The sequence below is a fragment of the Bos javanicus genome, chromosome 22, assembly GCF_032452875.1.
Source record: "Bos javanicus breed banteng chromosome 22, ARS-OSU_banteng_1.0, whole genome shotgun sequence".
NCBI lineage: Eukaryota > Metazoa > Chordata > Mammalia > Artiodactyla > Bovidae > Bos > Bos javanicus.
In genome coordinates, this window is record NC_083889.1 from 42,945,827 (window position 1) to 42,968,610 (window position 22,784).

At 44.2% G+C, this 22,784-nt stretch overlaps 3 protein-coding genes across 16 annotated transcripts in view; 1 reads left to right on the plus strand and 2 right to left on the minus strand.

Annotated features, from left to right (window-relative positions):
* Positions 1 to 3,700, minus strand: part of KCTD6 (potassium channel tetramerization domain containing 6) — a 47,983-nt gene extending 44,283 nt beyond the window's left edge. The window contains exon 1 of one of the 2 annotated variants that reach the window (XM_061397425.1): positions 3,525 to 3,700. The gene's annotated coding sequence lies outside the window, so the exon portion shown is untranslated. The remainder of the gene's footprint in view (positions 1 to 3,524) is intronic. The other variant, XM_061397427.1, reaches the window with a different exon arrangement.
* A 66-nt stretch (positions 3,701 to 3,766) lies between these two features.
* PDHB (pyruvate dehydrogenase E1 subunit beta) lies at positions 3,767 to 9,261 on the plus strand. The gene is made up of 10 exons (XM_061397436.1): positions 3,767 to 3,909; positions 3,995 to 4,048; positions 5,640 to 5,747; positions 5,843 to 5,905; positions 6,009 to 6,044; positions 6,204 to 6,489; positions 6,898 to 7,008; positions 7,351 to 7,442; positions 8,298 to 8,439; positions 8,726 to 9,261. Exons 1-10 carry the CDS (start codon positions 3,868 to 3,870, stop codon positions 8,869 to 8,871), a joined length of 1,080 nt encoding a protein of 359 aa, XP_061253420.1. The 5' UTR covers positions 3,767 to 3,867; the 3' UTR covers positions 8,872 to 9,261.
* A 352-nt stretch (positions 9,262 to 9,613) lies between these two features.
* The window catches only part of PXK (PX domain containing serine/threonine kinase like), an 88,241-nt gene continuing 75,070 nt past the window's right edge, over positions 9,614 to 22,784 (minus strand). For 3 of the 13 annotated variants that reach the window (XM_061397415.1, XM_061397412.1, XM_061397411.1), the window contains exon 18: positions 16,001 to 21,172. In XM_061397415.1, the coding sequence (XP_061253399.1) occupies positions 20,715 to 21,172 (458 nt within the window). In that variant the 3' untranslated portion in view covers positions 16,001 to 20,714. Of the gene's footprint in view, positions 10,908 to 12,141; positions 12,167 to 15,004; positions 15,043 to 16,000; positions 21,173 to 22,784 lie in introns of those variants that run through there. The other 10 variants (XM_061397424.1, XM_061397423.1, XM_061397422.1 and 7 more) reach the window with 6 other exon arrangements.

Genomic DNA, 22,784 nt, shown 5'->3' on the forward strand with positions numbered 1-22,784 from the left:
TCTACCTGCGTCTGCAGAGGGAGTTTCTCTACAGTGATGAAACAATTCTGTACTTTGATTGTGCTGGTGGCTACATAAATTTGTACAGATGATGAAGTTTTGTAGTACTATTCACACACACGCACACACATAAGAATGCATATAAAAACAGGTGAAAGCAGAATAGAGTGTCTACCTAACTAGTATCGTACCAATGTTAGTGTCTAGCTAACTAGTATTATACCAATGTTAGTTCGTGTCTAGCTAACTAGTATTGTACCAATGTTAATTCTGGGTTTCAACAACAAGCTATAGTACATAAAATATTTTTGTTGTTGTTCAGTTGCTAAGTCATGTCCAGCTTTTTTGTGACCCCCATGGACTGTAGCCAGTCAGGGTCCTTTGTCCATGGCATTTCCCGGGCAAGACTGGAGTTGGTTGCTCGGTGGCTCAGCAGTGAAGAAACTGCCTGCAAAGCAGGAGATTTAGGTTCAGTCCCTGGGTCAGGAAGATCCCCTGAAGAAGGAAATGCAACCCACTCCAGTATTCTTGCCTGGGAAATCCCATGGACCGATGAGCCTGGTAGGACTACAGTCCATGGAGTCACAAAAAAGTCAGACATGAGTTAGTGACAGAACAATAACAACAAACAATATAAAATATTACCACTGAGCAAAGCTGGAAGGAAGATACAGGAAAACTCTTGTACACTCTTCGTATTTTTATACTTCTTGTGGGTCTTAAGATCTCCCAAAAGAAAAAGTTATGAGAATAAAAAGAGGAGTAAAGCATTAAGATTTAACACGAATGAATCAATTTCAGTAACATTTGCTAAGCTAAAGAAGCCAAACACAAGAGCACAAGGTATATAACAAATATATATATAAACAAATATAACTCCATTTGTTTCAAGTTCTAAAACAGGCCAATGGAAATCACATCAGTGGTTGCCTGTTGAATTGAGTGGAGAATTACTTAGAAGGAGACATGAGAGAACTTCTGAGGTGGTAGAAATGTGCATTTTAATGTGTTTAAGTTATAGCTAAAAAGCTGGAGTGAAAAATCTTTAATAAACCCTGATTGCAATGACCAAAATAATAATAATAATTGTGGAACCCTGTGGAGATTGAAACTTTGGATGAAGGACTTTCTGATGAGTGACAGCCCAAAGATACTGGAGGACAAATGTTCCTGGAACTTTGGAAAGATTTAATTGCAAGAGTGAAGTGGTTAGCCAACTTACACTTTCCAATCCTTTTCTGTAAAATTCAGTGAGCCTATGAATGTAGATTCTCTTTAAAAAGATTATGGATTTATACTTTAGCACTTCCAACTTTTGTGCTTTTTACTCCAAAACATAAAATTGTGCTGGGTTTTCCCAAACTGGCCATTTATAGAGTTTGAAAGGAATGTATATATACAGATAAAGATATTCAATGTGTCTGAACTGTTTGCAGTCTTATTTTAAAGGAAATTCTCACCTGAGGCCAGCTGAGTCCTCTGGAGTTGCTACTGCCATTCTGACTCAAGTGGCCAGGCTGGCTACACAGTCTCAGGATTCCTGGCTTTTTAGGATCTCTGTGTGAATAAAGTCCAGGAATACTGTCCTCTGTCTACATCACAGTCCATATTTTTGGTTTCTCTTTAGGCCTTTCTTCCTTTACCTTAATACCTCCTTTTGCTTTGTAATTTTACTTCTGAAATCTTTTAGTGCTGGACGGTGGGAGAGGTGAGACAGGCAAGAGCACTGACTTATATTTTTGTTCTAAGCAGAACCCAGGAACCAGTGAGGGGTGATATCTCAAATTTGAGGCTATTCCCGAGGATGCTGTGTGGCTGCCAGAGAAGTACTAGTTTCCTGTCAAGGACTTCACAAGTAAAAACCGTTGCTTGCCATTTTGCTCTACAACAGTTGAGTTATTAGCCACTGCCACTGCTGACCATCAACATACCCTGAAAGAATTGAGGACAAAGACTGAAAATGAGGCACTCCAAGGTCTGAGAAAACCTGGTAAAACAGGCCTTCAGATAATTTCAGGAGAAAAGCTTATGAACCCAATTTCTTGCATCTCACCATACTTGGAAAAGCACTAAAAATCATTAACTAAAATATCTACTCATGACTAGCAGTAATCTTCTACCCAGATGTGTGCCAGACTGCATACCCTTCTCCAAATCACTATGCACTATCTGAGAGCAGTCTCCTGGGGTATAGTCCTCATTAAGTCCCCAAATAAAACGAATCTCACAGCTCTCACGTTGTATGTTTTTATTTCAGTCCACAGACTGAAGGGACTAGGCAATGATGTCAGGTGAGGAATACAGAACGTCTTGACTTCACATTTAAGAGACAAATTTTCCATTTTAAAGATGATGAAGCGAAAGCCCAGAGACTAAAAGCCATGCCCAAGCAGCTGTGTTCAAATTTCTCTCTCTAGCACTACCTAGCCTCTAGCTCTAGGCTCCAAACATTCAACCTGAGTATGATCCAGTTGTCTAAATACAGCTTATTCAGAATAGTCTTACCTCTCACCTACATCTAGGCGCCTCCCTTCCCCGACCCATCCAACAACAAAAACAAAGAAGACCCAAATCTTCCTCAACTCTTCCCCTTCCCTCATGGCAACCCTATTGATTCCAGTCCCAAACAGATCTTAAACCTGTCACCTCCTCTCCATGCTGAAGCTGTCCTCTATTCCAGTTCTCTCTACCAAAGACTCCCTGGGGTCTCCCTGCCTCTGCCCTCCCCCCTCTCCTCTCACTCTCACTTAGCAACCAGATTCCTGTGACCTAGTCTCTCCCCGCTGCACTGGCTTCTCGGGGCCCTTACAGTAAACCCAGATTCTCAGGTTGCAGACCAGCAGCAGCTCGCAGCCCTCACAGAAATTTCTGAAATGTCCTGGATAACAGCGAGGGCTGGGGGAGTCCCCAGAGGTCCTACCTGACCCGTTCCCCTCACCCCCAAGTCGAAATGAGACCAATGAGATAAAGCTTCCAGAGGCTTCCCTAGACAGGTTACGTTCAGTCACTAGGCGTGTCCGACTCTTTGTGACCCCACGGACTGCAGCACGGCGAGCCTCCCTGTCCCTTACCATCTCTCAAAACTTTGCCCAAGCTCATGTCCATTGTATGGGTGATGCCGTCCAGCCATCTCATTCTCTGACGCCCTCTTCTCAGGTGATAGGCCCTCTCTAAATGCAGGTTGTTGTAACTCCCTCCCAGGTAGGGACCCCAAATTCCGCTTTACGAAGCAGTGGGGAAAGACTACCTTTTATAGTCAGGAGTCGTAAAGTCAAATTCTGGCTCCTTTAACCAATCCCTTTCATTCACTCTATCCATCTGAGAAATAGAGCTAATAATACTAATAACCTGAAAGGGCTCCTATGAGAATAAAGTGAGCCATAAAGCACTTAACATAATGCCTGGCACACATGAAAGCTAGCTCCAGTTCACATTCTAAGGAACCAAAAGACAGTGTTTCCAGGGTAACTTGTCAGACTGTAAATACCCAGTCACCAGATTATGTATAAAGTGCTGCTTCGTACCAAAGCGTTTCTGTGCCTGCAGTTTTCACGGCCTCGAGTTACGCTCCTCAGCGTCTGACTTTCGGTCCCCGCGTCTAAAATACCAACACGGACGGACGCGCTCCGGACGTGCAGCCCTAGCGCCAAGAACCGCCTGCGCTCCCTAGCTGTTTTCCGGCCGCCGCAGACTGGGACCACCCACACGCCCCCTCGGCCCGCCCCCTCGGCCCATGACGCGCTGCGGGAGGCGGGGCACGCAGGCGTCGTGCCCTGCCATTGGCCCGCGCCGGCGGGGGAGCGGGGTCCGACTCGTCCGCGGCCCTCCCGTGCTGTCATTTGGCAGCGGCTAGAGGACAGGGCCAAGATGGCGGTGGCTGCTGTGTTGGTGCGGAAACCCCTTGAGCAGGTAGGCAACGGCTCCCTTGCTATGACCCTGCGCGACCCCTGCCCACTCTGTTGCCCTCTGAGCGTCTTCTCTCTCTCCCTGCCAGGTCTCCGGGCTGCTGAGGAGGCGGTTCCACCGGACCGCGCCGGCTGCACTGCAGGTAACTGGCCCGGACTCTAGTCGGGCCGGGAGGGGCCCCTGGTTCCAGGGCAGAGGCTGGGGTCGCATGTCACCCATGCGAGGCTTAATGGAATCAGCTGGCTGATCTGAGGGAACAAGACGTGACACTTCTTCCCTCACCTCCCCTTAAAATTTTTTATTGTGGTAAAATATACATAACAAAATTTACTATTTTAAACTGTATATTCAGTGGCGCTAAGTGCATTTAGCACGTCGTCCATTCACCACCAGAACTTTATCATCGTCCCAAACAGAAACTGTACTTATTGAACAGTAACTCTCCCTTAGCCCCTGGTGACCTCTAACCTCTCGGCACTTTCTGTGATGATGAATTCATGTATTCTAGGGATGGCCTATTGGAGAAGGAAATGGCCACCCACTCCAGTATTCTTGCCTGGAGAATCCCAGGGACAGAGGAGCCTGATGGGCTGCTGTCTGTGGGGTCGCACAGGGTCGGACACGACTGAAGCGACTTAGCAGCAGCAGCAGCAGCAGCAGCAGCAGCAGGGATGGCCTATAAATGGAATCATTTAATATTTTTCCTTATAGGTCTGACTTCTTTCACTTACCAAGTTTTCAAGGTTCATCCATGTCGGAGCATGTGTCAGAATTTCATTCGTTTTTAAGGCTGAATAGTATTCCGTTGTAGGCATATACCACCTTTTCTTACCCACTCACCATTGATGGACACCTGAGTTGTTTCCACCTGTTGGATTTTGAATAATGGTGCTGTGAACATTGATGTGCAATTATCTGAGTCCCCGCTTTCAGTTCTTTGGGGTGTAAAATCTAGAAGTTAGAATTGTTGGATTATATGGTAATTCTGTGTTCAAGTTTATGAGGAATTTCCCTCTTTTCTCATTTTTGTTACTGGAGGATTCTACCAACCTTTATAGTTGAGAAATTCCTAGATCCTGAAGGCAAAGTGTTTGGCAGTGTCTGGCACTTAGTGCTCAGTATGTAGTATTACTTAGGCTTCCTTGACTGTTCTCTGCCCCACAGTATACCAAATGTGGAAATAAAATTATCCAGTGTACTCTCTACTTAGGAAAGCACCTGTGAACTGGTCTGGCCAGCAAGCAGATTTTTCAAGATTAGGTAGTCATTAAGAAAAAGGGGACTTCCCTGCTGGTCCAGTGGTTAAGAATCCACCCTGCAATGCAGGGGACGTGGGTTCAATCCCTGTTGAGGGAACCAAAATCCCACATGGAAAACTGAGCCTGTGCACCACTACTACTGAGCTTGTATGGCAATTGCTGTGTCGGTGAGCCACAATGAAAGATCCTGCGTGACACAACGGGAAGATCCCGTATGTGCAACTAAAACCCAGTGCAGCCAGTAAATATTAAAAAGGGAAGTGTTCAGTATATTTTTCATTCATAGATCTAATCATAGACTGGCAATGAGCAATAGAAATGTTACTTTTTAAATTCTTTGAACTTTTAAAGAGAAGCCTGTTCTACTGATGGTTTTTGTATCGTGTGCTATGGGCAGCCTAGGTCAAGAGAGAATCTCAGTAGTATCCTAAGTAATCCTGTAGTTTATTGACTGCTTTCCCATGCCTGTGACAGGTGACAGTTCGTGAGGCTATAAATCAAGGCATGGATGAGGAGCTGGAAAGAGATGAGAAGGTATTTCTCCTTGGGGAAGAAGTTGCCCAGTACGATGGGGCATATAAGGTAAGTAAGGAAAAAAAAAACAACCACTATACAGAATTGAGGTGGTCATTTGCCCCCAGAACAATTAGAAGTAATGGGTCATTGCTTAATTATAGGTTAGTCGAGGCCTGTGGAAGAAATATGGAGATAAGAGGATCATAGATACTCCCATATCTGAGGTAAGCTTTCCATCAGGAAGCAGACCTTGGAGGGGCATGTCTGTTAAAGGATACTACTCTAATTTTTGTGGGTTTTTACTTATATTTGCATTTTACTTTCTAGATGGGCTTTGCTGGAATTGCTGTAGGTGCCGCTATGGTATGTAGTCTTCTTTGTGAATCTCACCCAAAGGGTTTCTTTTAACAAGACCTTTTAAAATCATTGCTTGAGTGTTGGGGGGGCAAAGTAGTTATTTGCCACTCTAAACTGATGTTTTCCAGTCTTTTCAACGTCTTTTCAACATTTTTGATTTGACAGGCTGGGTTACGGCCCATTTGTGAATTCATGACCTTCAATTTCTCTATGCAAGCCATCGACCAGGTCATAAACTCAGCTGCCAAGACGTACTACATGTCAGGGGGCCTTCAGTCTGTGCCCATAGTCTTCAGGGGGCCCAATGGCGCCTCAGCAGGTGTAGCTGCCCAGCACTCACAGTGTTTTGCTGCCTGGTATGGGCATTGCCCAGGCTTAAAGGTGGTCAGCCCCTGGAGTTCAGAGGATGCAAAAGGGCTTATTAAATCAGCCATTCGGGATAACAACCCAGGTCAGTAGAGGGGTGTGTCGTGCATCTCTTTTGAACATTAAAGTACTAAAATGAAATATCTGCATGGAAGGAACCATTAAAGACCATTAAGTTAGGCATAGACATATGTTAGAGATCTCAGATGTCGTAAACATAGGGGAAAAATAGTGTTTTTCTTATCTATGACTATATGGGGGCCAATTAGGTATGAGAGAAATTTACTACACACCTATAACACTGATTTAACCCCAGAGGTAAAATCAGGATTGACCAGACTATAGACGTTTGTATCTAAGCCATCCATAAGGCTACGGGACACTATGATGCTTCCTAATCAGCACAGTGAAACGTCTCACAGAATGAATAGATTGTGTTTATAGATATTCTTAGTCATGTGGTTACGCTGGTTTAAATATTTATATATTGTAGTGGTGGTGCTGGAGAATGAATTGATGTACGGAGTACCTTTTGAACTTCCTTCAGAAGCTCAGTCAAAAGATTTTCTGATCCCTATTGGAAAAGCCAAAATAGAAAGGCAAGGTAAGTGAAATCAGTATATACTTCAACAGTATTAGCACTCTGCTCCTTCTGTTTATGTTGATCAGACTCGATCTAGAAGTTACTGGCCTTAACTTTGACTAGAAAATTACAGGATGAGTTTAAAGTGTGTTATGCCCTGACTGCACCGCGTATTTGTGCTTTTCTAAATCCGAGCCTAGTGGATTTGTACTTCATTTCCAGGAAGGCTATCACGTTCCTCATCTCACTGGAATGAAGTTGAGTTTAAGATTTTACAAATGAACAAGAACCACAGCTGGCTACAGAGAAGGACAGTGTGTTTGGTTTCAACCTGACCTCTGATCTGTGACAACTTTGTTTCAGGAACACACGTAACTATAGTTGCTCATTCAAGACCTGTGGGCCACTGCTTAGAAGCTGCAACAGTACTGTCTAAAGAGGGAATTGAATGTGAGGTAAGTGGACATACACATGTTCTTAAAGAATCAGAAAGATCCCTTTAAATTTAAAGAGACCCAGAAAGATGAGTTTGAATTCTGTTAACAGGTTAATTAGATATAAAATCTTGCTTTGTCATTTAGTTCTGTCTCAGCTTAACAGTGGGAACCTACTTGGTTTTTAAACACCTAGCTTTTTACCACACTAGCGTCTGGATCTTTTTAGTATCTGTTTTATCAAGTTAAGATCCAAACTTAGAGCTGGAGGTTGGGAGAATGGAAAACTTAGAAGTCATTGAGTCTAACCCTTTGATATCCAGGAGATACCACTTGCTGGTTATGCTTGAGCAAGTTATTATGTACTTTAATAAATCTCAGTGTCATCAGCCATAAAACGAGGATAATATTTACTGTCCCATCAGGGTGGTTGTGGAATTATACTTATTGTAGTGTCTGGTACTTGGTAAGCAGTCACGTGTTAGTTACTATTTTGATGAGGAGGAAGTTAAAGCCAAGGGAGGACAAGTGAGTTCTGTAAGTGAACAGAGCTGCTTGTAGTAGAGATAAAGTTTTAATTAGTTCCCCTTTTGACATAGTCAGATTTCCCTAGACTCAAAGATTGATGGGAAATGCAGGTTTCATTCCTGGGTCAGGAAGATCCTCTGGAGTAGCAAATGGCAACCCACTCCAGTATTCTTGCCTGGGAAATCCCACAGACAGAGGAGCCTGGCAGGCTACAGTACATGGGGTTGTCAAGACTCAGACACAACTGTGCGACTGAGAACGCACACATAAGGGAAGTGGCTTTATGGGGATAAAATGTATTTGTGAGGCAGTGGCTCTATAAAGCTATTTACTGTATTTTCTGTCTAGGTGATAAATTTGCGAACCATCAGGCCAATGGACATTGAAACAATAGAAGGCAGTGTCATGAAGACCAATCACCTTGTAACCGTGGAAGGAGGCTGGCCACAGTTCGGAGTAGGAGCTGAAATCTGTGCCAGGATCATGGAAGGTATTTCAGAGACACTGATTCCAGAAGAGTTAAGCTGTAATAAACACTGTTTATTACAGGACAAAACAAGCAAAAGCTAGGGATGATCAAATGACTTGAAATTTTCAACTTGTCAGCTTGCTATTTTTCCTTTGGGTAATTAAAAAAAGCAAAACCATAAACAGTTCTTTGTAATTAGCATAGATTTCAGACTTCCCTTCTTGGGGCAGCCATACCTGCTGTGCTGAGGTGGTGGTGCTCAGCTGGTTTTCCTTGCCTCTCTGACTTGCACCTCCTTCCCTCTTAGGCCCCGCGTTCAATTTCCTGGATGCTCCTGCAGTTCGCGTCACTGGTGCCGATGTGCCTATGCCTTATGCAAAGATTCTAGAAGACAACTCTGTACCTCAGGTTAAGGACATCATATTTGCAATAAAGAAAACACTGAATATCTAGTTTGGACTTGAAGTTCAGGTCATTGGAATTTACTTAAAATACTTGCTGACTCTTCATCTGGATTATCCCATAAGACCTTTTAATTCATAAAGTTATCTCTGAAGCAACAACAGATTTTTTTTACTGGGAAGAAGTTTAAATGTGTTTGTGGTAAAACTTTCCACTCTCCTAAGTTACATATTTTTTTGGTCTGTTACAGTACCATGTTCTTTGAATAAGATTCATGTGCAATTTTACCCTCTCACTGGAAGAACATGGTGTAAATGTGGCAGAGTCCTGATGAAAGATATATCCAAAAAAGGATAACTTATATGTAAAAAATAAAAGCATTTAATCTACATTTACTGTTAAGATTGTTTTGATAAGGAATAAAGGAATTCCTAACTATGACTAATGGTATTTTTATATTCTTGAGATAATTAATGTGGCATAGAAGTCCTAAAATTCTGTTAAGAAATTAGTGCCATCAGGAACTAAACGCTAATCTCCTAAACTGCATCACTTACTTACAACAGGAACTTGCCCACCGATTCTTCAGATGCCTAATTCCAGTAGGTTCTCTTCAAAGTTAAACCAAGATCCATGTCAGGTATTTTTCCCACTGCCAAAAAACATAATATTCTGCCATACACTGCTCTCCTCAGAAGTTGAGATGGAAAAGATAGATGTAAGTTAGTTACAGAAGCACGTAAGTGGTACAAAAACTTCGCATTAAAATATCTAGCCAAGCTAAAACAACACATTTTCTTGACACAGTTTATTTTAATAAAAAATACAGCTGAACATTTATCACAGATTACATGAAACTATACACAATGACATTCTCTCTGCATAGTAACCAACACTGATGGGTATAACTTGATTTTTTTAGATGGATTACTTATAATCCTTTAAAGTGCAATTTATTTAAGGGTTTAAGCAAATCATAGGATAAAGGATCTTTCTAATAAATGAGTAATGTTAAAAAGATGATATATTTGGATAAATCTTTAAAAATCAGAACTGATTTCTATAGATGCCAAATTTACTTGTAATAATGACCCCCCCACAAACCCCAAACTTGACTTAAATGCTAAGGATTAAGAAGATCCTTGAATTGGCAAGAGCTTTTCCTGATGTTAACATTTTTTTGTCTGTTCAACACGTACTAACTAAAAGGAATGAAGAGCCTAGAGTAGTTCCTATAGCAGCCCTGAGTTCTGTAACCACAATGGAGTTCCTGATTGAACTTGAGAGAATGTTGCGAACTTTCACCTTATACTTGAGGGGGAAATGAAGAACTCGGTTGCTTCTCTGACTCTCAGCGACATCACTATGCTTTGGGCTATGGTGTTAATGTCTAAGATGTAATTAAAGGTAGCAAAAAACAGTTTTATCTAAGAAATAACCAGAAAATGCTTTAGAATAGAGAAATTATGAGAGGAACAGTTCTAGGAGCTGTCTAGTGGGATGGGACGGATTGTAACACCAAGGCCATTCACCTCGGTGACTGAATATTGTCATCGTTTTTGTTTTTTTGGCCATTTCCTTCAGTTGGTGGAAATAATTGATTCTGATATGCTGCTGCCCACCAAAAGAGGGTGAACCAGATTCCGATAGTAACCAAGGAGCAAAATATTTCTTAAGGCAGCAATGCCAGCCTGACTTCATTCTACTTGAAGACTGTGTTTCTCTCTTGAAAAGCCCCTTATGTGAGCATCTGCAAAGTCGTATGTGGCTGTACTGGCTCAGCAATTATTCATCCAGAAGGAGGGTACTTCAGGGGGTGGAGGTGAAAGGGAAAAAAAAAAAAGAACTTTTCCCTCCGAGTGTAAACACGAAGCTTTAGCAAATCTTAGGAGCACTATGATCACAGGTTTCGGCTTTCCTCAAAGTTCCTTTTTGGAAATTCTGGATGGAGCTGAGTAAGGCCCCTCGGCTCACGCCATTCACAGCCTGGGGTGGAAACTGTGAGGGCGCCTCTGTGCTCGAAGGAGGTGAGGGAGCTGCTGCTGGTGGAGGTGGAGGTGGAGGAGGTGGAGGTAACGCGGACATCCCTGTGGAGGAGAAGGGACAGTCAGTATTTCTGCACGCACCCTGCACACGTGCTACTGCTCAGTCCTTGGCAGAAAGGACTTGGGGAAGACTGCAAACATTTTCCCTCAGAGGGGCCGAGATACTTTGTAACTGTGTGATTTTTTTTTTGAAGTTGCCATTTCTCGCAAGTTAACACTCATGTGAGAAAAGACTAAACAAATATCACAGATTACATAAAATTACACAGTAACATTCTCTGCATAGATGAATTTCCAGATTTTAAAAATGATCCCAAAAGAAAGGTTCCCTTCCCTACTTTTTCCAGGTTCCATACAGCTCCACCTACTCCTGAGCTAGCAATGAAAGACAGACATCTGTATGCACAGCTGGGCTACCTAAAATATCGATTACTAGAAAGGGATGAACAGTTCTTTAGCTGCTGCAAAGCACACTGTATTTGAAGGATGTGATTTAACATGAAATGACAAATGAGGATTCTCAGCAAGGAACCACCGTCTGCTGGGTTATGGGCTCCTCAGGGTCTTTTTTTTTTTTTTTTCCATCTGTCTTGAATATACTAGGTTGCCTGAAAGAAATATAAAATGCTGATAATTGTCAGCAATGCTCAGCAAGGGACAGAGGACTTTCTCCCACAATGGCACTCTCAAGGAGGCGTCTTCCTCAAACACCCTTGTATCCACTGGGAGCCAACCCTACAAGACAGAAATGCACTAACCCTACATCTTTGCTGAAGTGTTGGGGGAGACTGGAATGGCGGGCTCTACCCTGGTGGGCAAGGAGAAGGAAACTGAACAGGTATCTGAAACTTCTCTTGTCTTCCTTCCAGGCACACAGACATTGTGCACTTGAATTGTATACTTTTAAATCAACAAATGAATTTCATCCTCTTCGAACAAAATAAACACTCGGTTCAGAAAAGGCCTTGCTTCAAAGAACTTGCCTGTGCTACAGGGAACTGCCCCATTCCCTGTGGCCCGGGCAGCTCCCTGTGGCCCCACCTCTGTTCCAGCCTCACCCTCTGCCCTATCCTAGGGCCACCCCAGCAAGACAGTCTGCTGGGTGGCTCCCCCACCGCCTCCCCAGCTGTGGTGGCAACAGGAGGACATACCCGCCACAACTTGACTTTATATGGATGGGTGTTCAGGACCATCAATAACGTACTTCAGCAAGAGCAACCTTTGTTTACCAACTGTGAGAAGCCATGGTTAAAGTATTTCATAGAAAACCACTTACCTTCCTTTACATCTTTTACCCAAACCTAAAGGCAGCTGAAATTAAAGAATCACACAGATACACACACTCATGCTCTGGAGTTCTTGAAATTCTCAAATAATAATATGGCAATACAAATAAAGAGTGAACACAGACAGATGAACAAAACGTCATTTTCACTGGTTCTATACAATGACAACTAATGAAGTTCTATTATGTTGTATGCCAGGGTGGATTATGGGAAGATGCTCCCAGCCTGGTGTTACAGGGTTACAGAGATAAAAAAGGACTTGCAACCTGACATGACTGTGGAGATGAGAAGAACAGGGAAAACCGGTGTGTCATATAAGCGTTCCTCTGAAGGGTGTTCTTGGAAAGTGACCATTGAAATACCAGGAGGGGAGATGGCCTCTGAAGCCTCTTGGAACTCAAGTGCAGAGCCCAGAGGACTGAGTGGATGCCAATACCCTCCCAGCGCCCCTCCCCAGCACTCTCAGCCAATGGCCAAAAAAGGGCAGCAGAATTGGACTTGACCTGGAGGGCCCAACATGTACCTGAATGAGCGCCAGCATTTCTGCCTCCCAGCTCTGGGCTTTGACCCCGGCAGAAGCGTCAGGGTGGGTTACAGACCAGAAGACAGGGCTGAAACAGCACTTTGTCCCACTAAAGGCATGGGACTGACTATCCAGAGACCAGCCACCCTTCTAGCCCAGGACTCTGGGAGGCTAGAGATGGGCCTCAGGGACTAGACTTGGTACAGGCTGCCATCTTGGCACAGAACTAACCTGCTCGGCTCTCACGCAGAACCAACCCTCGACTGTGGCCTCAATACTACCTGGCACTCAAAATTAGAAGTGCACATTCACTACCACAGTTTGGGGACGGGGTGGTGCTCAGGAAACAGACCCTCATTGTCCAAGTAAAGGCTGCTGCTGCTAAGTCACTTCAGTCGTGTCCGACTCTGTGCGACCCCATAGACGGCAGCCCACCAGGCTCCCCCGTCCCTGGGATTCTCCAGGCAAGAATACTGGAGTGGGTTGCCATTCCCTTCTCCAGTGCATGAAAGTGAAAAGTGAAAGTGAAGTTGCTCAGTCGTGTCCGACTCTCAGCGACCCCATGGACTGCAGCCCACCAGGCTCCTCCGCCCATGGGATTTTCCAGGCAAGAGTACTGGAATGGGTTGCCATTGCCTTCTCCCAAGTAAAGGCTAAGACTGTCTAAATGAGTTGCTTTGAATATGTAGGTAGCATAAATAAATCCACTGTCCAAAGTGCCACAGGGTAACCTGTGCTGCTGGGGGCTGTGCAAGGAGTGTCTGCTCATCCAAAGGGAAAAAACTAAGGTCACCAGAGGTGCTCTCACAGAGGGCCAGACCAATCGTAAAGGGCCCCATGTCCCATGAGGTCCGCCTCTCCTCACTGGGCCTGCAACAACCAAGGCAGATCTCTATACATAGGATCAGGCCCAGGAGCAGCTCAGAAGCCTCAGGAAGGTTGGGGGCGGGCAGGGAGGTCCAGGTCAACACTTGACCTTGGAGGAGGCAAAAACACACACCCTAGGGACTCTCAGTCTAATTACAGGTCCCATTGATTTTTTTTGTCCTTTTTTAGTTTTTCTTTTTTTGCCTTTTCTATGGTCCACAAAATTCCTTTAAAGGTTCACTGGAACTTAAGCTGTAACACATGGCTAATAATGTCGGGGGGGGGGGGGGGGGACGGCGCGGAAATGTTACCAGCGTCCAAATTCAGAGTTGTCTCTTGGGCCTGTGATGAATCTGGGACAACTGCCTGATGCCTGAGCTCCCCTACTCCCCAGATGTGAGTGAGTGCCCCTCCAGAGGCTTCCTAAAGCCCCATCCCGAGGTAGTGGACACCACCAAATTCCAAAGCAGAATGACTGCCAACTGGATCTAGCTTTCAAAAATGTTGGCCTCCAACACTCAAGGTGGAGGAACGCTCAAAAACAGCTTATCTACAGTGATAACCAGGTCAGTCATGATCTGTCCAATCTCACCTTCTCTTAGACAAAAACCCCTAGAGTTAACTGTTCCACCCTCCGCAGTACCCCAGTGGGAGCCTAGCAGCCCAGCAGTGGCCCTGAAACAGGCCACAGACTGTTGCAGCAAGATCATAGGTTAGATCCAGGTAGAAACACCTTCCCCAGCCGTGTCAAAAGGAGTTCTGAGAGTCCCTTTCCCTGGGCCAACTTTGACAGTGGGCAGTCAACTCCCGCCTGCGGATCTGGGTTCCTTCGTGGTCCCCACACTCGGGAAGGGAGACCACCTGGCCTTCAGACCAACCAGCGACCCTCAGAGGGAATTGGAGGCCAGCGACCCCCGAAGCAGGCAGCCCCCAGCTGTTTGAAACTGCCTTTGCTTTTACCTCAGAAAGATGGGGAGGCTGTATTCATGTCACAATTATTATTCAGGATGCTTTAAAAAGAACTGTTTTCCCTAATATCAGTTATAAAGCCAGTAAGTGGTTTCCCTGTGACCAGGAATGCAACTGCCCAACGTCCTTTCCCTTTCATCAGAGTAACAAGGAACCAGCACGTTTGCAACAACAGGACTGTGAGATGCTGGCTTCCAAAATTAAAATACCAAAATGCCCATGCAGTTGATGTGTAGGTTTTAGGGCTGTATTTTAAAACTAAAATCAGAGTGGAAAATGAAAATTTTGAAGGTCATGATGAAAATGAAATGAATGTAAATGAAGTCATTGGGGCGCCTTTTAAAGATGCTGTATTTCATTTAAATATCCAGACAAGGAAATCATCTCCAATCAGCTTTCCTGTTTGTTCACCACTTCAGTGATCTAGACACACTGTCCCATTTCACAGACAGAAACAGAGCATCTTTAAAGTTAGAAAAATCAGTATAGCTTACTTTACCGAAAATTCACGTTCAAAATGGTGCATGCTCTACTGAAAATAGCAAAGAGAGAGAGAGGGGGGACACAAGTCATTATTCAGTGTCATTATTTAGTGACATTATTTAGTGTCATTTAATCAAATAGAGACAATAAAATATTAGTCTGAATCACATGCTGATTATTCTCATTGCAAACTAGGGTATATTTAAGTGAATCACAAGAAGCACGGTTTGTAAATACGACAGTGATCCTCTTAAGAACATGGCAAACATATTAATACTAACAGAGTAACTGATGAGTCACTTTTCTCTTCATTCTTTTTCTTTCTTCTGAACCAGTTAGGTGCTATTCAGAAGACCCACATGGTTTTATCTCCCCTGAAAAGTGGAATGGGTCCTGGGAGTGTACCTAGTTCTATTACTTAAATAAGACCAGTTTATGAAGAAGGGAGAACAATGAGAACTGATCACTTTTCCACACAAGTCTTCTACAGTCTAAAATAGGGATGTGTCTTTTTAAAGCTGGAAAGAGCAAAAGCATGGGGAAGTCTAACCTGGGCAGGAACATGGGGCCCCTTCCCTGAAGGTGCTTAGATCCAGAGGCTAAACAGGAGAGTGAGCAGAAGTAGCTTACTTAAGACTTGCTCGTGGTTCAGTTACTAAGTCATGTTCGACTCTTTGTGACCCCATGGACTGCAGCACACCACGCTTTCCTGTCCTTCACCATCCTCTTGAGTTTGCTCAAATTCATGTCCACTGAGTCAGTGATGTTATCTAACCATCTTATCCTCTGCCGCCCCCTTCTCCTCTTGCCCTCAGTCTTCCCCAGCATCAGGGTCTTTTCCAGTAAGTCAGTTCTTTGCATCAGGTGGCCGGAGTTTTACCTTTGGCATCAGCATCTACTTAAGACTAGAAAACTATTTTTAAAAAGGGCGAGGGGAAAGAATTCCCTGGCAGTCCAGGGATTAAGACTTGACACTTTCACTGCCAGGGGACCAAAGATCATGCCGGAAAAAAAAAAAAAAAAACAGGACACATTTTTTTTCTTGTCTCCTTTTAACTGACTAGATTCCAGGTTAATTGTGAAAGATAACCTTTTCCCTGACAGTGAATCCCTGACTTCTGAATGAACCAACCTCCTCCCTCGCCTAAAGGAGAATCCCTTCCTCTGAGAAGGGGCCGGTCAGAGGCCCATGTGGGGTGCAGCAGGCTGACCACTGACCTGGGGCAGCTCAGGAGGATGCTAGGGCCACTGCCTGCCCACCACACTCCAGCAACTGAGGACCCAGGAAAGGAGCTCATACACTGGGCTTGGAGGCAGGGAGGAGGGCTGCAGGCAGGCAGCAGAGCAGAACCAACACATTGTGCAAAGAAGCACCACAGACAGACCTGGTCATCCCCCACATGGAAACTGCTTTATGTGGTTTTGAGAAAAAGGCAATTTTTAGGGCCACATATGTCTATTTTGAGCCTAGAGTGGGTTTCAGACTTTGATGTGGCTAGATAAATCCTGGGAGCTGCAACATTCTAAAAGAATCTCTCCCTTTTCTTGTACCTTATTTGTTTTACTGAAGTATAGTTGATGTACAATATTATATAAGTTACAGGAATACAATATAGTGATTCAGAATTTTTAAAGGCTATACTCCACTTACAGCTATTATAAAATTTTGGCTATATGCCCTGTGTTGTACAGTATATCCTGGTAGCTTATTTTACACATCATAGCTTGTGTCTTATTTGTCCTAAATCTTCCTTCTTGTTACTCAAGTTCTCAGTCTTTCTGTGCTCACAAGGCCCCGCTTTGCCTCTTCCTCCAGTCCTGCACTCATGAAACTTCCCTCTTTTCAGTCACTCTCACAGACCAGCCTTCTACAAACTGCCAGCTCTCCCTCTTCAAAATTATTGCTTAAAAATGATAAACTGCAAGCAAGAAGGGCTAAATTCTCTTGCAAGGTATTCACAGCTTAACTTCACAGTACTTTCTTGCTTATCAAGCCCTGTGTACATTATCTACCTCATAAAGACCAGGAATTCTCTTAAAAGACAGCTTCAAAGAATGGAAATTACTTGTGCAAGGTCACCCAGCAAGTGGTGGAGCTACGTCCCAAGCCTGGGGCTACTTTCAGGGCTCCTACCAAACCAGCCAAGCACAGCTTTTAGCAGCACAGGCCCTGCAGTGCACCAAGAGAGCAGGTGCTCAGGAGAAACCAGGGAGATGAACAGGGGCAGAAACCAAGACTGAGTCCTGGCTCCAGTACCTCCCACTGTGTGACCTTAGTCAAGGTCCACTAGAGCCTCAGTGTCTTTGTCTGTGAAATGGAGCTAGAAGTACAATCCCTGCTCCTTGGATAGGAAGGTATTCATGAGGATTAAATAAAACAGTAACTATAAATCTCCTAGAACAGTGCCTATGACAAAATAAGCACTCAAAACATGTGAAATATGATTATTAACAACAATAATAATTTGGGTTTCCTGCTTACCTAAGATTTCCCCAAATACTCTTTATACTCTGTTGCAAATCTTTTGGGGTTTTTTTGCAAATCTTTTTAAAAACACACACACACACAATAGCAAGACAGCAGGCCTGTCTCCTCCCAAAGGGAGAGTAGGAGCAAATATCTGCATGTAAATCAGGACCTTCTAAACCACTCAGCTCCATGAACACAGACTGTAAACACTAGCTGGTGACACTGACCCAGAAACCAGTCAGAATAAAGTATCTCAAAGTTCTTGAAAGAATGGCCTTCTAGAGGCAGGAAACCTATCCTTTAGAAAAAAGAAAGTGCTAGGAATGTTCTCACTGGGGGAAAAAAAAAAAAGGCTTGAGAGAATTCCACCCTACCCAATAGAACTACCAACAAACTTAAGGAAATCTTTCTACTCTTTCTCCCATCAATCTGGTAAGGATTTCAAGAAAAGGCCCAGGGCAGGGAGGTTCAGAGAGAAACAGGAGAGGCCCCAGTCCTTACACAAATGCTGGAAAGGACTCAGGAGAGTAAGACTCCTTTGCTTAGAAACACCTGTCTCTTCTGCCCTGTCCTGAAAGTAACTGAGCTTAAAACCACCCTTAGTTACCACAAATGCTTTTAAAACTGATGATTTCAGGAAGAAAGTCAATGCTGTCAAACTGATCTTGCCTCAACTGATCTATTGCTGAGCAAACTGCCAGGGGTGGGTCCACAGTGAGTTTATGTAGGTGTGTGTATGCTCAGCTGTGTCTTTATGACCCCACGGACTGTAGCCTGCCAGGCGCCTCTGTGCATGGAATTCCCCAGGCAAGAATACTGGACTGGGTTGCCATTTCCGTCTTCAGGGGACCTTCCTGACCCAGGGATCCAACCCATGTCTCCTGTATCTCCTTCATTACAGGAGGATTGTTTACCCGCTGAGCCACTGGTATAAATGATGTTATTTTCCAGCAAACAGTGGGTTTAGAGGATACTTGATTAGAAAGAACTGAGATGGGCTCCTCTAACCCTCTCCCTTTTGCCTTTTTAATCCAAAAGAATCCTCCTGTCAAGAAGGAGACTAGGGTTCAGTCCCTGGGTCGGGAAGATTCCCTGGAGAAGGAAATGGCTACCCACTCCATTATTTTTGCCTGAGAAATCCCCCGCACAGAGAAGCCTGGCGGGCTGCAGTCCATGGGGTCAAAAAAGAGTCAGACGTGCCTGAGCAAATAAACAACAACAACCCAAACCCAGAAATCGACTTATTCAAGGCCTCCCAGTAACTCACAGTGCCCTGAGGACGGACTGTGTATCAGGTGCTGTTCTAGCCTCTTAGGCCTGGGACTCTCTGGATCCTCAGAGTAAATCCACTAGACAGGCATTGTTGCTATCTTTGTTTACAATCGGAAAGCTGATGTGAAAGCTCTGCCTCTCTGTACGCCCAAGCTAAATCAAACTAAATCAAACCTCTCTGGGTGAAAGCGGAAAAGGACAGCCTTATTAGTTTGCCAGGCACAGGTAACACAGAGGGCTCCTGCCTTGAAAAGCTATGTATCTCTACCCCCAGGGGATTTGGTAAGGGGTTTTGTAACAAGAGTCTAAGGGTGGGGTCCCTGACAAGATTTAGGTGTGTGCAGGGGTTAATCTCGTCTCAGCAGGTTTCTGGATGCTCCTCCCTTGATTAGCAACTCTACCCTTTGAAACTCCGGGAAGGTCATGCAGGCTGGTGTCCTGCCTACAAGAAACAAGGGACAACAGGGGCTCCATGCCCAGGAGCCCTATGGGGCCTCACTTGATTTTGAAATCTGAAGCCCAGGGAGGTCAAGTGTCTTCTCCAAGGTTCTATCTAGAACTACAGAGTGGTGACCCTCAAGTTTACGTTCTGCAGGCCAAGATGTAGATCTCAAGGGCTCCCAGATGGAGCTGTGTTTGAGATGCTACCTTCAGCAGGAATTCCTTTTCAAAGTTAGCCCTTGAAAATGAAGACTTTTCCTTCATTTCTTGAGAAAATGGCATATTATAAAGCCAGAAGATATTAATACTATGCTTGACTTAGTTTCCAGATACGGCATAAATGTGGCCTAGAAGTAAAGACATAAATTGGAATAAATTGTGATTCCAGCAATAAGACAGGTAGAGTGCAGAGAGGCGGCAAGAGAGATGAGCCCAGTGAGAAGCCTGGCCGCCTGTCCTGAAAGGGAAAGGACCAGTCTAAGTAAGGGCTGCCCAGGCGGCAAGCAGGCTGAAAGCCTTGCCCTCACCCAGTCCAGTTCAGTTCACTCGCTCAGTCATGTATGACTCTCTGTGACCCATGGACTGCAGCACGCCAGGCTTCCCTGTCCATCACCAACTCCCAGAGCTCGCTCAAACGCATGTCCATCGGGTCGGTGATGCCATCCAACCATCTCATCTTCTGTTGTCCCCTTCTCCTCCCACCTTCAATCTTGCCCAGCATCAGGGTCTTTTCCAATGAGTCAGTTCTTTGCATCAGGTGGCCAAAGTATTGGAGCTTCAGCTTCGGCATCAGCCCTTCCAATGAATATTCAGGACTGATTTCCTTTAGGATGGACAGGTTAAATCTCCTTGCAAAGGACTCTCAAGAGTCTTCTCCAACACCACAGTTCAAAAGCATCAATTCTTCGATGATCAGCTTTTTTATGGTCCAACTCTCACATCCATACATGACCACTGGAAAAACCATAGCTTTGACTAGACAGACCTTTGTCAGCAAAGTAACAAAGTGCCTGCTTTTTAATACGCTGTCTAGGTTGGTCATAGCTTTTCTTCCAAGAAGCAAGTGTCTTTTAATTTCATGGCTGCAATCACCATCTGCAGTGATTTTGGAGCCCAAGAAAATAAAGTCTGTTCACTGTTTCCACTGTTTCCCCATCTATTTGTCATGAAGTGATGGGACCAGATGCCATGATTTTAGTTTTTTAAATGTTGAGTTTTAACCCAGCTTTTTCACTCTCCTCTTTCACTTTCATCAAGAGGCTCTTTAGTTCCTCTTCACTTTCTGCCATAAGGGTGGTATCATCTGCGTATCTGAGGTTATTGATATTTCTCCCAGCAATCTTGATCCCAGCGCGTTTCATCCAGCCCAGCATTTCGCATGATGTACTCTGCGTATAAGTTAAATAAGCAGGGTAACAATATACAGCCCATCTTTGCCTGAAATGTTCCCTTGGTATCTCTAATTTTCTTCAAGAGATCTCTAGTCTTTCCCATTCTATTGTTTTCCTCTATTTTTTGCATTGATCACTTAGGAAGGCTTATCTTTTTCTGCTACTCTTTGGAAGTCTGCATTCAGATGGATGTATCTTTCCTTTTTCTCCTTTGCCTTTAGCTTTTCTCCTTTTCTCAGCTATTTGTAAGGCCTCCTCAGACAACCATTTTGCCTTTTTGCATTTCTTTTTGTTGGGGATGGTCTTGATCATTGCCGCCTGTATAATGTCACGAACCTCCGTCCATAGTTTTTCAGGCACCCTGTCTATCAGATCCAATCCCTTGCATCTATTTCTCACTTCCACTGTAAAATTGTAAAGGACTTGATTTAGGTCTAGTTTCTCTACTTTCTTCAATTTGTCTGAATTTCGCAGTAAGGAGTTCACGATGTGAGCCACAGTCAGCTCCCAGTCTTGTTTTTGCGTATAGAGTTTCTCCATCTTCCCCAGCATTGGTGGAGCACTTCCCATGGGAACGGTAGCATGACGGTACCACCTGTGCGGCCCTGTACAGTACAGAAGTTCGAGATGCTGCTTTGTTGGTAGTTTTTTTCAGGAGGAGATTCTCTATTTAAGAAGAACTATTGGGGGAGGAAGTTACCATGGACGGGACCTGAGGAAAGCATTTGCCTGATCAGTATCTATCATTTTGGAGCTCCTGAGAGGTGCTGGCAAAGCCAGGCCACTCAGTTGGGCCTTGTCTGCGTGCTCATCTCTGTGACCCAGGACTTATTAGCACAGTGCCAAGCATACTTCAGGCTCTGGATAAATGCATCGAAAGTAGCTGAATGAATAAACTCCCTGTGGGTGGCTTGCTTGGGGCCTTAAATGCTAGGTTGATAGGCAAATGCCAGTTATTATTTTTATGAGTCGCATTAATGATAAATGCCCAGCAGAGGTCAGAGTATAGTCTCTGGGGCTGAGTCAATCATTTCATCAATAAAACATTAAAGAACATAGAGGAAAAGAGACAGCCAACACCTGCTGGGCACCTCTCATCTCTGCCAGGCATTGTGCTTGGGGCCTCACACGTGTTTCCCTCTGAATACTTGTGACTACCCTTCAGGACATGGAACTATATTCCCAACTGTTCCCTCTCACCTCAGATGAAGTTTATTCCAACACTGATTCTAATTACAAAAGACTCCTCTTTTTCTTCTCATTCTAAAAGTTGCCTCATTTCATGCAAACCAGCTACTGTATCAGAACTGAGAACTCAACTGAGAACTCAGATTAGAGGATTCATCGAAAATAATCCAAATGGACTGAATTCTCCAAGGTATTTAAAAATGAGAACTGGCAGGTAACTGCCCACCTCGAATGCACACAGCAAGGTGGTCTGCACTTCTAAGCAGACACCTCACTTCTCAAAGGAGGCTTCATGGATTCTCACTACTAGTTCTCTCCTATTTCCTTAATATGTCTAAGCAGTGTGAAATCAATATCCATCCTCTCATCTAGAAAATGGTTCAACATGATCGTGGGCAGTGGCTCTCCAAAAATTTCTGATCAGCCTATAGAGGTCACCTCTACAAAAGACAGAGAAGAAGTCTACTTTCTATATGGATCAATATGTGGGGGCCTTCTTGTAAAATCTGCTGACAAAGTCAGATAGGAAATAGGATATTACGTCTCCATGAGACAAGCACTTTTATTAAAATAAACCCTAGCCCCAGAACACTCCACAACAAACCACCAGTAACCAGCCTCCATGATCAAGACACCCGACAGCCAGATGTAAGCCCTTCAAACCAGTCCCCTTACATTTGATGGTCATCTTTTTATTTTTTTCTTTTTGGAAGGTCTGTTAGAAGCATTTGAGAGGGGTTGGGTAATGCTCTTGTAAGCTGCTAGGCACCACTTTAAGCTTTAATGAGTATGGTATTGTCAACTCATAAATCAACCCCAGCCCACTCTCCCTTCCAATGGCTGCAGAGACTCCTCCAAACACAGCCAGCAAGCTCTGAGTGGTAGAACCAGTTCCTCTGACATCTAGAACATCTGGTTCAGTTAAGGAGTTGAAAGGAGATTCTGGTACCCCAAAGCATTTTTATGGGGCTTGCAAAGTAGTTAGGAGAGAGATATTAGTTCCAAAAAAAAGAAAAAAGATAGCGTTAT